Genomic DNA, 17,034 nt, shown 5'->3' with positions numbered 1-17,034 from the left:
GCAGGCGAAGCAGGCAGACATTGGTGGGCTTTGGAAAGAATTGAAGGAAGAATGGAGGACCGAGCTAGAAAAAGAAAAACGGAAACACAATTTGGAAGTAAAGCAACTGGAGGAGAAGGTAAAAAGAGAACAGGAATATCAGAAACAATTGAAAGAAAAGGCAAGGTTGGAGTATGATGAGATGAGAGAGAAATGGGATGAAATGGACGAAATGAGGAGAAAAGCATGGTTGGAGTATGAGGAGGTGAGCAGGGCAAGGGATGACATGTGCAAGGAAAGGGATGAACAGAGTGAGGAAAAATGGAAAAAAGTTTATGAGATACTGGAGCACAAAGCCAAAGAAAGGGAATTACAAGACGAGCTGGAAAGGTTCAGGAACCACACTGTACAGATCGAACAATGAGAAGCCAAAGCAAGGTAGGAGTGTGCGGAGATGAGAAAGGAATTTGAAAAGAAAGCTTCTGAGTTACAGAAACACCAAAACAAAGAGACGGAATTACAAAATGAGTTGAGGATGATGAGAGAAGAAAGAACGACAGCAGAGAATGAAACGTTAAGGAACCACACTGTTCAGATCGAACAGCTGGAAGCGAAGGCGAGATTGAAGAATGAGGAACAAGAGAGAGTACTGAAAGAACAAGGAATGAGACAGGAGAAGGAAATCAGCCAATTGAAGGAAACCACGAGATTGCAGAATGAGATGCAAGAAAGAGTAATGAAGGAAGAACGAATGAAGCAGGAAGGAGAAATCAGTCGATTGAAGGAGACAACGAGATTGGAGAAGGAAGAACGAGAGGAACAGTGGAATAGAAAACAAAAAGAACATGAATTTGAGGTTGACCAATTGAAAGAAAAGGCGAGGCTGGAGTGTGAGGATATAGACAAACAACAGCGAATGAAACACAAGAAGGAAATGAGCCAATTGAAAGAAACGATGAGATTGGAGGCTGAAAAGCATGAGGAACAGTGGGAGAGAAAACAAAAACTGTACAAGTTTGAAATTAACCAATTCGAGGAGAAAGCAGAATTGGCGTCCACGGAGATTGAAAAACTCTGGATGGAGAACAAAGAACTCAGAAAGTTCCAAGAGGAGGAACGGCTCAAAAGGAGCCAGGAAATGGAACAGCGCAATAAGGTGGGACGGGTGATATCACCACGAGGAGCAATGTCGGTAGTACAGGACTTAATCGACACCACTCGTCGGATGAAGGAACAGTTAGGACCTTCCCTAATAAAGGAGACACAAACAAGAATGGAAAAGAGGGATGCAACAGGCAAAACAAAGGAAATAGAAGGATTGCCAGAGACACGGGAGACGGGTAGGACGAGACACGAGGTGGCAGAAATAATAATGGAGACAAGGGAGGTAATGCGTGATGAGGTGACTGAGTTGGCAGAGACACGGGAGATAGAGGGTGAATTGGACGGGGTTAGTGACGAGTACACACACACGGAGGTAGTGGAGGATAATGGGGGCGAGCTCGTGGAACGTGTTGGGACCCGGTGCGAGCAGCTGGATAGCCTCCTTCGGGAACGGAGGGAGACGCTATTCTCCCTTGAAGCTGATCACGACCAGGTAGGTTCGGTCGTGTCAAGCGAGTTCGAGGGGACGAGTGCTGTGGACAGGTGCACGAGGAGCTTGGGGGGTATAGAGGCCCCGGGAACCCGAGAGGGGACACGATTCCCCGGTGTGATTGTCCCAGTGTGTGTGGTGAAAGGTGTGAGTGCGACCCCGTGTGTGAGTGGTATGGTTGCGAGTGTGCCGCAGTGCGTGCTTCCCAGCACACCGTGTGTGAGTGGAGCCACGTGTGCGAGGAAGGTGACATGCGTGAGTGAACGGCCGAGTGCAAGGGAGACCATGTGTGTGAGAGAGCGGTATGTGAGGGAGATGACGGTTGGCATGCGGGAGCACGCAGCCGCGTCTCCCGGTGTGAATGTAATGACATAGAGTGTGAGCGTCGTAACACGCAGGTGTGCGTGGATGGAATGGCGACGACGACGGCGACAGAGGAACGAGGGCTGGGTAGCAGCCGTAGTTGTTTTGGGGAGCGTGCCGGGTTTACCCAGCAGCGAGGTCCGTGCTGTGGTACGCACGAGGCCGCCACGTGCGCGCTTGCGGGAGTGAAGCCCGGTCCGTAAACGCCAGCAGTGGATGTTGCCGATCCCGCGGACGGACAAACGTTAGGCAGGACAACGGATTTGGACCGGATGGGTTCTCCACGCGAACGTGTGTGAAGCTCTGACGGGCAGAGCACATGTGTTCGCATGGGGAACCCCGCGAAACGCGAGGCTTGTTTTTTTTTTTGATGCGCCGGGTGACGTCATGGCTGCGTGTATGGTTGGAATCCGGCAGGAGGGTGAATCCCTGCAGGATGGTACCGTCCAAGAGGGACGAGGAACGCGAACAGCTGCCATGACATCACGCCAAAGGTGTGCGGCTGTGAATTGCCGTGCTGGTGCGCAGGTTGCGAGTTGCCGCGCTGGTGCTGCGCAAGAAAAAAAAATCAAGCCTCGCTTTCGGGTGAACAGGATTCCCTGGGCGAGGGGTGGAAGATCCCCTTGGCCAGGGCACAGGATGGAACTAGTTAGCGGGATCGGTTGGTGTTAGACCGGCTTCATGGGGCAGGGGTAAGTCCTCATGGGGCCCGTGGAATGGATTAGTTTGAGGGATTGCAGTTGAGATTTAGGATGGGAAATGGAATTTTTGGATTTGAGAACAGTGACGACTTTGAGTGTGTAGAGGGGACGTAGCTTTGCTACGTAGTGTTAAAAGGAACGTGCTGTCGTGGAAGGGATGACGAGGAAGCACAAGTTAGTAAGGGGATTTAGTGAGCAGGATGGTAGGATTCAGCAATGTGTGAGTTGAGAAGTGTTGAAGGAAAATGTACTTAGTGAGTGAGTGAGGCCAGCCGGTCTGTGTGAATGGAGTGAAGGTGGAATGCATGGTGCGATGAGTGATTGGGGGAGGAGTGATTCCCGCCCAAGGGACCCCGGGGTTAGTGTAGAGTGAGTTAGCTGGGTTAGTTAAATTGACAAAATGGAAGTTGTTTTGTTGTTGGTGGGGAAGTAGGCTCGAAACCTGTTTGAAGGGGTGCAGGAGCCCTGTTGACGGGCTGGGACCGTGGCTGTGAATGGTGAGTATCACTGAGTGGGTACCCCGGGCACTGGGCCAGTCGGCCGTGGTAGGCCAAGGGCCCATGGGGGGCCGGGTTAGTGTAGTGGGCACGGGTGCGCCCGCATGATGCGGGGGCCCAGGGCGCCATTAGCCGCGTGGGCAGTGCATTGGGCACGGGCACCCAGGGAAGGGGCCCGGGGCGCCAACCTGCCACGTGAGCGTTTCAGGGGAGTCGCCAGGGAGGGCACTCCCCGGTGTTTCGGGAGCTGGTAGGCTCGGAGGCAGTGTAGTGCCCGGGGGTGCCATTGTTGGAGAATCAGCAGAGGGTAGTTCCTGCCAAGGGAGCCACACGTCCCAGCCACGAAACCGTGTGAGGGCACGGGCGGAAAATTGGGGGGCATGGCCCGAAATTTGAGAGGACACCAACACAGGCGACGGGAATCTGGGTTGATAGAACCAGTAGATTAAGCGAGAGGCGCTTGTTGAAATGCCCGGGGTAGTTTAAGTGATAATGGTTAGGGTAGATTAGCAAGTGTACCCCTCCGCACCATCCATCCCTTTGCTCTCGTCGTGGACTGCTGGACCCACTTTGGGTTAAGATTGCTGAAGTCTGGGGAGGCCATCCTGAGGCTGGAGTTGGGCCTCGACGCAGGACGCTAGCCCCCTTCATTCCCCTCTGGGAAGGGAAGTAGGGGTTGGGAGTAGGCTAGGAGAGGATAGGTTAGCCGAGCAGAGACAGTAAAGGGGTTTTGGGAACGATTTATAGTGGGGAAGTAAAAATAAAAAATAAAACAAAAAAATTAATTGGGGCTAAATAGGGTTTTGACAAATTAAGGGGGTGGGTATGGACAGACAGGCAAAGGCGATAGGCTGGGAGGGAGACGGTTAGGTAGGTCCGAGCCCGCCTTTTGAGTGGCCAGCACCACCGCACTCCCTCCACCAACCTGCACTGCACAGCGGGAAGCCGGCCACCTTCATCGGCAGCTGTTGTTTTGCTGCGAGGCTTGTGCCGGCCAGATCGTCTGCGGCTGTTGCTTCGAGGCCTGTGCCAGTCGGATCGTCCGCCGGCTGTGTTTGCCTGCAGCGGCCTTGTTCTGCAGGCTGTGTTTGCCTGACCACCTTTGCCATGCCATGCCTACTGCCCTCATCAGTTTGCTCCCCGGTTCTGTTTTGATTTGCCCCCCCCCCCTGTTAATTTCCATGTGCGCCGGGATCGTCACACGAGTTACAAGGACTGTCCTGTTGGCAGCTACAACACGGGCCTGCAGTGGCGGCCCGTGCGCCGTTTGACTTTTACCTTTTTCCTGCAGTCCATCGATCCTGGGCCATGGTTAGTGTAAATTTATAAGTTTAGTTGTATTGTATATGAGTGTCATGTCAGTCGAGCATGTCAGTCTAGCGCCGGCATTTTAATTAAGTCGTCCGTGTGAGTGTGTTTGTTAGTTAGTTACTCAGCCCTCAGGTTATTTATTTTGGGGACACGAATACCATGAATGTCGCACTCAGGGATCCGAAGGTAAAACGTACGAGGGGAGAACTACACATGATGGCACACGAAAATTCGACGACTCGGGACGAGTCTATAAAAAGGGGAGGGGGTAGTGTTACGGTTGTGGAAATTCGCATTACACCATAAAGGGTCCTCAGGTGAGATATATCGATAAGTTCATGTGTAGTTAGCCCAAACCCGTTGTTTAGAGGGAATATGTGTGATCCATTCGGGCTGTGATTCTTCAGTTAGCCGTTTTTCTTTTGCTGTCGTTATTTTGGTGCAAGAACAACAACGAACATCGCCACAACCTACATCTCAACGATCACGCCATTCACGACACGACGCCAACAATCACGCCATTCACACCACGACGCCACCTTCCACAACTACGCTACCACCATCTTCGCCACTCGCCATTCAACGAGCACCGCGCGGTCACGATCTCCGTGGGACGGATGAAAGGAGCGGAGTGGCAGCAACAACAAGGGTGCGAAGGGGCATCTCCCGTCCAAAACTACCGCCGGATTTTCCCTCCTGCTTTTCCCGCGCTTTGGCATGGGGGAGGTGCGATTTGAGCCAGAAGTCAAAGGTGAAAAAAGGTGGGGGCCTGATTTTGGGGGAATAATTCCCTGGCCCCGAGCCAAAACTGACTTTCCTCGTCCCCCGCACGGCACGGGGAGGGGGGAACGAGAGGGCACGCCCCTTTTTGGGAAGCTTCCAGAAGGGAGGTGGAGCCAGAAATGGGGCGGGGCGAAGGGCGGAGCCCCACCCGACAAAATGCGTAGGCATGGAGAGTCGCGGGTCGGTCGATTGTCGAGAGTTGTGGTAATTGTTCCTGGTCGGAGGTTCTGTTCGTTCGTTCCTGTCGGGCGGACGACACGTGCAGGTGCGGGGCACGAGCCCAGTGGACCACGCCGGAGGGACTCGGAGTCACGGTCGCCAAGGGCTGGACGACGCGCTAAGGGAAGTCACGACTTCCATTTCTTTTGGGTTCTGTGTAAACGTGTGTGTGTAGCGCCAGTCTGGTGAAGTAGAACTGTTATAAGTGTTGCCGTGAATTGCATTATTCGGTTGTAGTCTGCGTGTGTCTCTTCGCTTGCTTTTATTGTGTTTTCTTGCTTGACTGTGATATACGTGCCTTCCGTGCTGCCGTGTGGCGCGGAATAAATGTGCTGGTCCAATTGTTTCCCATTTCGCTGCGTCCTTTCCTTTGTTTGAATCTCCATCTTGCATCACGTAAGGGATTAATAGTGGGTTTAAAACACCCGGTAAATAATCTGAACAATCAAGTTCGACGATAACTCCGCTCGGTTATCCCTGTAGCACGGAACGAGCCGCTTAAGCGGTTCGTGCCCGGAGTCGACCTGTGGCGTGATACAACTCCTCGGTACGCTATCCGCGCCGAACGTGCCCTAGACAGCCCAACGTTCAGTGTTCACAGGTGGTGTGGTTGTTGGTTGTGAAGGAGAAAGGCGAAGGTGGTGGAGGGTTTTCGGTGGTGGTTTGATGGTTATGGTGTCGTTTGGGAATGGCGATGAAGCGATGTTTGCGGGATGAGTTGTGAAGGTTAAGGTCGTGGCTGTTTGCGTTGTTGGCGGCTTAATGGTCGAAAATAACAATAGAGAAAGAAAAAATGGCTAACTCAAAGCGTCGCAGCCCGGATGAATCACATAAATTCCCTCTATACAACGGGTTTGGGCTAACTACATATGGACTTACCGAGAAATCTCACCTGAGGACTCTTTATGGTATTATGCGAATTTCCACAACCGTAACAATATATATATATATATATATATATATATATATATATATATATATATATATATATATATATATATATATATATATATATATATATATATATATATATATATATATATATATATAATATAGATACACATATATATTTGTAAAAAAAACGCTGCTGATGTCTGAGCTTGCTTGCCCCACTCTTATAATCCTCCACATCCCGCACACCCCAGTGAATTTAAGTTGATAAACTGTTTATCAGTTTGATGAGCCGAATTGCCTTCTCCGACCCCCAAGGTTCTTGTGTGTCTTGTTAGTTCCACAATTATGGGAAGTCCGTTTGTCAGGCATGTTTGATTGTGTTTCCTCCTGTAAGCACAGAAATAATCTATTGTTGTTTGCAGATGAAGAGTGTTGGTGACCTTTATGGTGTGTGCCGATTTCAGGTGAGGCTACGGGAAGTTGTGGCGGGATTGGAGATGGACAAAAAAAGTCTCATTCTCACCGAGGAAAATCTGCAATTCTATATTATCAGTTGTAAAACTTACCTCAATTCGGCCCTTGGCCGCGATGGAAGTTGAATTTAAATAAAATTTCTCTCGCATGTAAAAAAATAATGTCCATCGACCACGTGTTCAGAGTTCCTCCATGTTGGTTTGAGCTCTGAAAAGCGTAGATCGACATTTTGTGTTCTCTGTGACTTGATCTATTTTTGAATTGAATTTCGCTCATTTCCCACTTTAATTCCTCTTTCAAAGAACTCTGTTGAAAGGTAAATTTTTGTATTTGTCGTTTTTATTTGCTTTGTGTGTACATTTGCTCGCAGGTGTGTTTAAATGGACATTTTCACAATGGAACTTGGAACATGCCCCGATGTGTGTGTCATTGGTTGTTATCTACATTTGCGGGTTTTAGAAGGTGAGAATGGAGACCTACCAGGTCTCAAAGTATGTGCATTTGTGATCTTTAAACATAACATGTCATTCTCTTTGCTAACCCCACCTCCTCCCCTCACCTCACTCTCTCTTTTCCTCCCCCACCCCACTCCTCACGTTTACAACAGCAAGCAAGACCAGAAGTTAACACAGCCACAATGCCTAAATGCTGCCCTCCATACCTGCAACCTCCCAGCTATTGTGTTATACTCCAGTCGATTTCCCATGCTTTCTGGTTCAGGACACAATTCAAGCCGATGAAACCTTTGTCGCCCCTGTGTGAAGCGGGGCCATCGCCGTAAAATACAAAACACACAGGAAATGGCGCTCTGTGTTAAGGCGCGGCGGTGATGGTCATGTTTAACCCTCGACCAGTCAAAGATCCCCGGGGGGTTAAAGACAGCAAGATAAGCTTCAGCCTCACTTGTTCTCAAACACCTGTGTCTGTCTTGCTCTTTCCTCCTTCCCGTTCTTCACTCCCCCACTCACCCCCCCCCCCACTGGCGTAAAGAGGGGTGGGGGGCAAACGGGACGGCACTTGGTGGGGGGGGCGGCAAATTTCTTTTGTTACATCTATCATCCATCACTATCGACACTTCTGTGGACAATTTTCTTGTGGCGTGTGAAAGCACAAGGAGGGGTTGAACTGTGCAAATGGCCCCACCCTCCGTTTACTGACCAATGATTGCACCAGCGATGTCTCAAAGAGAGGGGGCGGGCAAAAACAGAGCGCGGGCATGCTGGGAAAGTAAATTCAAAGACCAGGCGGCAAGGCGTTTGGGTCTCATTCTTATGTTTGAAGCTTATTCCTGTGTTTGCAGCTCATTCCTGTGTTCGAAACTCATTCCAATTCGCCATTCTCGTCTCATCAGGGGCGAACCAAGAGAGAACCAGTGTATTTGACACCCGGGGCGGACTGCGGGTCAGCGAAAAATGATTATCGAATGCAGGTCAGCAGGCCCGATGTAACCGGAGTGAATGTGGAATGCATGGTGCGAACAAATGATTGGGAGAGGTGTCAATCCGACCCAAGGGAACCCGGGGTGAGAGTAATATTAGCAGGATAGTCAAATTTACAAAGGGATGTCATTTTGTGGTTGGTGTTAAACGAAGGCACGAAACTCAACAACAACAAGAGTCTCAACAAGAGAAATGTGGAAGGGCAAATGGTGGTAGAGTTTGCAAAAAGAATGGAAATGGCAGTGGTAAACACGTATTTCAAGAAGAAGGAGGAACACAGGGTGACATACAAGAGTGGAGGAAAGTGCACACAGGTGGATTACATCTTAAATAGGAGATGCAACCTGAAAGAGATTAGTGACTGTAAGGTTGTGGCAGGGGAGAGTGCAGCTCGACAGCATCGATTGGTGGTCTGTAGGATGACTTTAGAGGTGAGGTTGAGGAAGAGAGTGAGGGCTGAACCAAGGACCAGATGGTGGAAGCTGAAGGAGGAAGACTGTTGCGTGAAATTTAGGGAGGAGGTGAGACAGGCGTTGGATGGTGGTAAAGATGGGTGGGATGATTGGGCAACGACAGCAGAAGTTGTGAGGGAGATAGCTAGGAAGGTACTTGGTGTGACATCTGGACAGAGGAAGGAAGATAAGGAGACTTGGTGGTGGAATGAGGAAGTACAGGAAAGTATAAGGAAGAAGGGGTTGGCGAAAAAGAAGTGGGATAGTCAGAGAGATGAAGAAAGTCGGCAGGAGTACAAGGAGTGGCGTCGAAAAGCAAAAAGAGAGGTGGCTAAGGCCAAGGAAAAGGCATATGACGAGCTGTATGAGAAGTTGGATACAAAAGAAGGGGAAAAGGATTTGTACCGATTGGCAAGACAGAGGGACCGAGCTGGGAAGGATGTGCTGCAGGTTCGGGTGATAAAGGACGCAAATGGGAATGTGCTGACGAGCGAGGAGAGTGTGTTGAGAAGGTGGATGGAGTACTTTGAGGAGCTGATGAATGAAGAAAATGAGAGAGAGAGAAGGTTGGAAGAGGTGGAGATAGTGAATCTGGAAGTGGGGTGGATCAGTAAGGATGAAGTGAGGACTGCTATGAAGAAGATGAAAAGTGGAAAGGCGGTTGGCCCAGATGGTATACCAGTGGAGGCATGGAAGTGCTTAGGAGAGATGGCAGTGGGGTTGTTAACCAGATTGTTTAATAAAGTCTTGGAAAGTGAGAGGATGCCGGAGGAGTGGAGATTAAGTGTACTGATTCCGATTTTCAAGAATAAGGGTGATGTGCAGAGCTGTGGAAATTACAGAGGGATAAAGTTGTTAAGCCACACCATGAAGTTGTGGGAAAGAGTAGTGGAAGCTCGGTTGAGAGGAGAGGTGACGATCTGTGAGCAGCAATATGGGTTTATGCCAGGAAAGAGCACCACTGATGCGATGTTTGCTTTGAGAATGTTGATGGAGAAGTATAGGGAAGGCCAGAAAGAGTTACATTGTGTGTTTGTGGATTTAGAGAAAGCTTATGATAGGGTGCCAAGAGAGGAGTTGTGGCATTGTATGAGGAAGTCGGGAGTGGTGGAGAAGTATGTGAGGATCGTGCAGGATATGTATGAGGACAGTGTGACAGCGGTGAGGTGTGCGGTAGGAATGACGGACCGGTTTAAGGTTAAAGTGGGATTGCACCAAGGATCGACTCTGAGCCCTTTCCTGCTTGCAATGGTGATGGACAGGTTGACGGACGAGATCAGACTGGAGTCTCCATGGACCATGATGTTCGCGGATGACATCATGATCTGTAGGGAGAGTAGGGAGCAGGCTGAATCGAGCCTTGAGAGGTGGAGGTACGCACTGGAGAGAAGGGGAATGTTCGTCAATAGGAGTAAGACGGAGTACATGTGCGTAAATGAGAGGGAGGGTGGTGGTATGGTGCGGTTGCAAGGAGTTGAGGTGGGGAAGGTGGATTGGTTTAAATACTTGGGATCAACTGTCCAAAGTAACGGAGAGTGTGGGAGAGAAGTGAAAAAGAGAGTGCAGGCAGGATGGAGTGGGTGGAGAAGAGTTGCAGGAGTGATTTGTGACAGAAGAGTAGCTGCAAGAGTGAAGGGGAAAGTATACAAGACGGTAGTGAGACCAGCTATGTTGTATGGTTTGGAGGCGGTGGCGCTAACCAAAGACAGGAAGCAGAGCTGGAGGTGGCAGAGTTAAAGATGCTGCGATTCTCGTTGGGAGTGACGAGGATGGATAGGATAAGAAATGAGTGTATTAGAGGGACAGCGCAGGTAGGACGGTTTGGAGACAAAGTGAGAGAGGCGAGATTGAGATGGTTTGGACATGTGCACAGGAGGGAAACGGAGTATATCGGGAGAAGGATGTTGAAGATGGAGCCGCCAGGCAGGAGGAGAAGAGGAAGGCCAAAGAAGAGGTTCATGGATGCGGTGAGGGCGGACATGCGGGTGGTTGGAGTGTCAATGGAAGATGTGGAGGATAGAGCAAAATGGAGACAGTTGGTCCGCTGTGGCGACCCCTAGCGGGAGCAAGCCGAAAGAGGAAGAAGAGTTAAACGAAGGCACGAAACATTTTGCAGGGTGCAGGAGATGATGAACCAGCTGGGATCATGGCTTGTGAAAGATCAGTATCGAGTGGAGGGCACCCTGGGCGCTGGAGTAGTTGGCCAGCGTAGGCCATGGGTCCAAGGGACCAAGGAGTTAAGAGTTGGTAATGGGGGTTATGGACAAGGACAGGCAGACACAATAGGATGGGGGTGGGGGTGGGGGGGGAGACCAACGGGGGGAGGGATGGGCCAACGCCACCACACTCCTGAAACCACAACGACACAAGACAACACCAAGGCCGGCCAGCTTCGTATGCCGACCGACTGCACCTTACCTGGTCTGCATTTGCCATGCCTTTGCTTTGACTCCACTTGCCATACCTTGCCCATACTTTTATTTGCCTTGACCCGACTTACCACATCATCGCTGAACCTTGCCACGTGCCCCGGGACCATCTGTTGCGAAAGTGTTTGCAGGGACTGCCATTCAGGCAGCCGCATTAACGAGGACTGTATTTGCACAGCCCAGACATCTTTATTGATAAAGGCCAGTTCAAATGGACGGTGAGACAGCGTGTGGCCTGCCGTGTTCGGGTGAGTTGCTTCCAGCAGCCAGCAAAAAAAACAAGACTATTTTGGGCCCTGAAGACGCCAGGCTGCGCGATCACCTGCTGTTGCACTCATCCGCAAATTTTTAATTTGCTGTGTTTTCTTCCCTTGAGTCACAGGTCCTGGGCCATGGGTCATGTAAATATTAGAAATGTATATCATCATAACCCACCTGCTTGTTTAGTTCAATTCCGGAAATGTAGCATGAGGATGTCCGTACGAGTCTGCTAGCTTCGATACGCAACGCACTTGGTTTATTATTTTGGGGACATGTATTTGAAATGTCGCACTCAGGGATCCGTAGGTAAAGCATACTTGGGGAAACCACACCGAAATGCCACACGAATGTTCAATGACTCGAATGGAGTCGAGCAAAAGGGAGGGGGTAGTTTTGTGGTTCTGCAAAACCGCATGCCTCTAAGGCAATGGCACCCAACATACAGTGATCCCCAGGCAGTTATTTTGCTTGGCTTCGTGCAGTCAGATCTTCCCTTCACGTCTTGTGGACAATACTGGATTTAAGGGTGGCCAGGTGGGGCCATGGCCCCGGGGCCCCCACCAATTTCGATGACATTTTGAAAATCCATTGAAAATGTGCTTCTAAAGTTTTATTGTCGGTGAATGAAGATTATAAACTCTTTTAAAGGATATCTTTTCAAAATTGTCCGTCATTGTGAAGGTCCTTTTCAAGCTTTGGCTTTTTCAAGCCGTTTCCTCCACGGTCCACATAATGGATCCAACGTGGTCAAAAATTCCCGGGGCAAGCCTCGGGCATTGCAGGCCTGCATTCAGATCTTTTTTTGTATCGATCATCGATGCTTCGGATGGTTGAGCGTGACCAACTAACTACGGCACTGCCCGCCAGAGCCCAGCAAGCAGAGACGGAATACAGAGGTCCAGCCAGAGGAGAGGTGAAAAGGTAAAAGTCGATGTGGTAAAACTAGGCCAGGCCAGCACAGCACACGGCCGGCAAGGGTAGTATTGTACACAATGAAACTGCGGCTGGCAGGGAACGCTATCAGTACCCTACTTACTGGCGCGCACAGCATAGTAACACGGTGTGACTTTCTATGTTCCAGGTGTGTGAAACATACTTGTTGTTCGTGATTGTGGTACGTCCCATGTGCACTCTGACAATATCTCGGTTCCTCGGTACCTACCAGCTGCAGAAACCACAATGAGCGGCTTCGGTGACGACAGGCACAAATCCAGGACACCACGGAAATATGACAGTGGTGCTCAAAAGCGGAAACGTTCCAAGGAAAAAGATGAAAGACACAAGGCCGTCGACGACAATACCCAGAAAATCTCAGAGTTTTTCACTCCTGCACAAACAGCCGATTCGTCCATGACAGAGGCTGGAACACCAACAGAGACAGAACAAGCGGATTTGGCAACGCAACCCCCACGTCAAGATTTGCCCAACATCTCGGAAGGTTCCACCAATGAAGAACATGCATCAGATGAAGAAGCGCGAGATATACTGACTGATCGTGGACCTGGCTTTGCCAATTGCATTGGATGTTGGCGTCCTGAGCGACCGTCGTCAGAGATGATCGACTACTGGGCATCACGAGATTTGGAGCCCCTGTAGAATTCGACTGGTTCCTTTGATTCATCCATACAGTTCATTGAAGGTAGGAAACGCTGCTGCTCCAAGAATCTTTTTTACCACAGACTACAAAACGGAGAGTCCGTGAAAAGGTCTTGGCTTTGCTTCTCCACATCAACCGGAAAACTGTACTGCATCGCTTGCAAGCTCTTTGGAGGCGCTACTGCCCTGGGCGGGGAAGGATTCAATGATTGGAAGCATGCCAGTCGTTCTATCGAGGTGCATGAGCGTTCACGTGTACATTGTGCGAATATCATCCGCTTATCAGACAGAGCAACATCCGCAGGTCGTGTGGACACTGAACTCGTCAAACAGGTGAGTGAGATTGCATCCTATTGGAGGGAGGTGCTGAAACGAAGTGTGAGCGCGATATCATTTCTCACTGAGCGTGGTCTAGCGTTCCGTGGATCGGATGAAATTGTTGGGTCACGGATGAATGGAAACCTTGGTTTAATGGAATTATTTGCAGAATACGATCCATTTTTGGTGCAGCACATTCAGAAATATGCCAACCAAGGTCGTGGCCACACCAACTACTTATCATCTACGACATGTGAAGAGTTACTCTCCATCATCGGAAAATCTGTTCTGGATAACATCGTCGCTCATGTGAAAGAGGCAAAATACTTCTCTGTGTCAGTCGATTCTACTCCTGACATAAGCCACATCGACCAGCTCACAGTTATTCTACGATACATCGAGAACGAGGCTCCAGTGGAGCGTTTCATGACCTTTCTGAGCAACACAGGACACACTGGACTCCAGCAAGCGACGGCATTACTGGATTCTTTTGAAAGCCACTGCATTGGACATCGCTAACTGCCGAGGACAATCTTACGATAACGCATCTAATATGAGTGACCGATACAATGGGATGCAGGGAATGATCAAACAAGAGAACCCTCTCGCAATATTTGTGCCATGCGTGACGCACTCACTGAACTTAGTCAGTCAGTCGGCCGTGGGATGCTGTAGACCTGCAGCAGCATTCTTTGAATTTGTGTAACAAGTGTATGTATTTTTTACAGCTTCCACCTCGTGCTTCGCCAGATTATTTCACGCCCTGAAAGCCAAAGGTTTGCAAGTACCAAAACGCTTCAGCAACACTCGCTGGTCAGCTCATTCTGATGCAACCCGAGCTCTTGTAGACGGTTACAGTGAAATCATGGATGTCCTCAATGAAATCGCAATTAACAACTGAATAGTGAAACAAGAAACACCGCTGAGACACTTCACCAAACGATGTGCATGCTCGAGATAGGGTTCTATGCTGGTTTCTGGTCTACTGTCCTTGGTAGATTTGATAGTACGAGTAAATCCCTTCAGTCGCAAGCTACCCATCTCAACTCAGCCGTGCAGCTCCTCAAGTCACTGGCGAGCTTCGTGCAGTCATTACGCGATCAGTTTGATACATTCGTTGTTGACGTAGTGGAGCGCTCAGGTACGGAGAAATTCACTCGCGGATTGCGTAGACGAAAGCGTAATGTCCGCCTCGCTCCCTTGGACTCCGGACACACTCCAGAAGTAGAACAAGACGCCAAAGAGTCCTTTCGCATCAGTGGATACGTTGCAGTGATCAACGTACTGCTGTCGCAGTTGGAAAAGCGTACAAACGCTGACAGCGAGATGAGCGACCGGTTTGGATTCCTGCGTGCTCTTGTTCCACTCGAAGTGGAGCAGATTCGAGAGTCATGCTCGAAGCTCATCGAGCTTATCGGGAAGATCTATCACCTGACCTCACAAAAGAAATGATTCAGTTCCATGCCATGATGAAGGAGTCAGAGCCAGACTCGGGTCGCACTGAACTCGAGATGTACAGTTTTCTCATCGAGCGAAAACTCACCGATACTTTCCCAAACGTGGAAGTGCTGCTTCGGATTTACCTCTCACTGGTGTCGAACTGCTCTGGGGAGCGCTCGTTTAAAAAAACTCAAGCTTATCAAGAACCATCTCGCTCCACGATGGGGCAGCAGAGACTGGTCAATCTGACCATCATTTCAACCGAATCCAATGTGCTCAATTCCATGCAGGTTGACAGTATCATATCCGAGTTCGCTGCCGCGAAGTTGCGCAGGAAGTTTGTCCATTGATTAAGGCACCGTTTGTATGTTCATTGATGTGGATGACACTGCCGTATATTTGCAGTCGCTGGAAGTCGGCTATTAATCACCATTTCGGATTTCTCTTGCCCAGAGGGTTTTTAGAAGTTAGAAGATTTTTACTCGAAGTTCGTAGTATGATTAATGACAGTGCGTCGTTTGTTATTTTCTTATATTAGTCCATCTCCATCTCTTACTCTTGCAGCACCAGCATTTTTGTGATTTGATTTTATAATGAGCTCAGAGAAAAGTCATCATCTCATAGATAAGTCACCAGCCATATCAATAACAATCCGTCCATCTTGTCATATTGTCAGATTTAATTGTAATTTGTGAACATGGATGCCAAATGCACGTCGCTGCGTCCACTTTCCGCCGGTACTCCAGGGGCCTCCGTCTGGCCATCCCCCAGGCAGATGCCAGGCCCATCCCCATCTCCTTGAGATGATGGTCAACCTGTTGCAACCATTAGGCACGTGGTCGACCCACTGGCCTCCTCCACTCATGAGACTCCCTCGCTGAGAGAATCTGGTGAGCAGGATTAGAGTCAGGAAAACGAGCCAAATGTCCATACAGCCGCAACTGACGCTCACGGACTATGCAGGTAACAAATCTCATCCGAGTCTCTCTCAGCAACCGCTCGTTGGACACAAAATCCGACCAGCGATAGCCAAGGATTCTCCGAAGAGACCTGGTACCAAAGGAATTAAGTCTCCGTCTCAGATCCTTGGTCAGAGTCCAAGTCTCGCACCCATAGAGCAAGACTGGAAGTACCAAGGACCTGAAGACTCGGACTTTCGTCCTCCCGCACAGGTACCGGCAGCGCCACACCCCATGATCCAGTGAATCCATGACTCCCCAGGCCCGACCCAGACATCTATTGACCTCTGACTCGCAGCCAGCAGAGACATGAATATCACTGCCAAGGTAAGTGAATCTCTCCACGACCTCAACATCCTCACCACAAATAGACACAGACAGGACAGCAGCATCCAAGATGTCACCGAAAGCCTGGATCTTAGTTTTGACCCAAGAAACCCGTAATCCCAACGGCTCCGACTCCTCATTCAGCACCTCGAGGGCCCCCAAGAGGATGTCTAAAGTCTCCGCAAAGATGACTGCATCATCTGCAAAGTCAAGGTCCGAGATCTTGACATTCCCAAATGACGCACCGCAACTTGATCTCTCCGACATCCTCCCTAGAATCCAGTCCATACAAGTGCTGAAAAGTGTGGGGGCAAGTACACATCCCTGACGAACTCCAGTAACAACTGGAAATAAGTCAGAGATGGTACCACCACACTTCACAGCACTCTCAGTACCAGAGTAGAGTTCAGACATCAGATCGATCAGTTTTGGTGGCACCCCACGAAGACCAAGAATCCTCCAGAGGACATCCCGATTCACTGAATCGAACGCTTTACAGAGATCAACATAGGCTGCAAGCAGCCCCTGCCGAAACTCTCGTCTACTCGACGTGCTGTTCTGGCACATGCTCCCATACCTGACCTGATGCCAAATCATTCCTGATCAGGATCTGCCAAATCTATAGATATAAGTTCAGTTGTTGATGAAAAAGCAGTTATAATTTCAGTTGTTGATTAATCTCCAAATTTGGGGGCCCCCCACAATCATTGTGTCCATGGCCCCCCCCCCACCCCCCACATGGTAAATCCTGCCCTGCTTGTGGGGTAACGAGACGAAGTGCGTTGTGTGGGTCTTTTAGTAAGGTCAAATTATATCGCTTCCATTCCATTCTTCCATTCAATCCTGAATTCCATTCCAACCCTTTCCTTTTATCCATGGTACAAATCAAATCAAGCAAACACATGATATGAATAACAGATACCCACGCAGCCTCCCTTGAGCGAATCACAACAAGAACGAAGATGCTGCCCGGCGCACGCATGGCGTGCCCTTTCATT

General features: G+C 49.6%; 1 protein-coding gene across 1 annotated transcript; it reads left to right on the top strand.

Moving 5' to 3' along the window:
- Positions 1-433: 433 nt before the first annotated feature.
- LOC147031796 (uncharacterized) lies at positions 434-1,948 on the top strand. Its single transcript, XM_085850012.1, has one exon. The coding sequence runs from the start codon at positions 434-436 to the stop codon at positions 1,946-1,948; it is 1,515 nt and encodes a 504-aa protein (XP_085706138.1).
- Positions 1,949-17,034: the final 15,086 nt, after the last annotated feature.

The sequence above is a fragment of the Eptatretus burgeri genome, chromosome 2 (genome assembly GCF_056783735.1).
Source record: "Eptatretus burgeri isolate ZD-2024b chromosome 2, Ebu_testis_v1, whole genome shotgun sequence".
NCBI classification, from domain to species: domain Eukaryota; kingdom Metazoa; phylum Chordata; class Myxini; order Myxiniformes; family Myxinidae; genus Eptatretus; species Eptatretus burgeri.
This window is presented reverse-complemented; position numbering and strand designations above follow the sequence as displayed.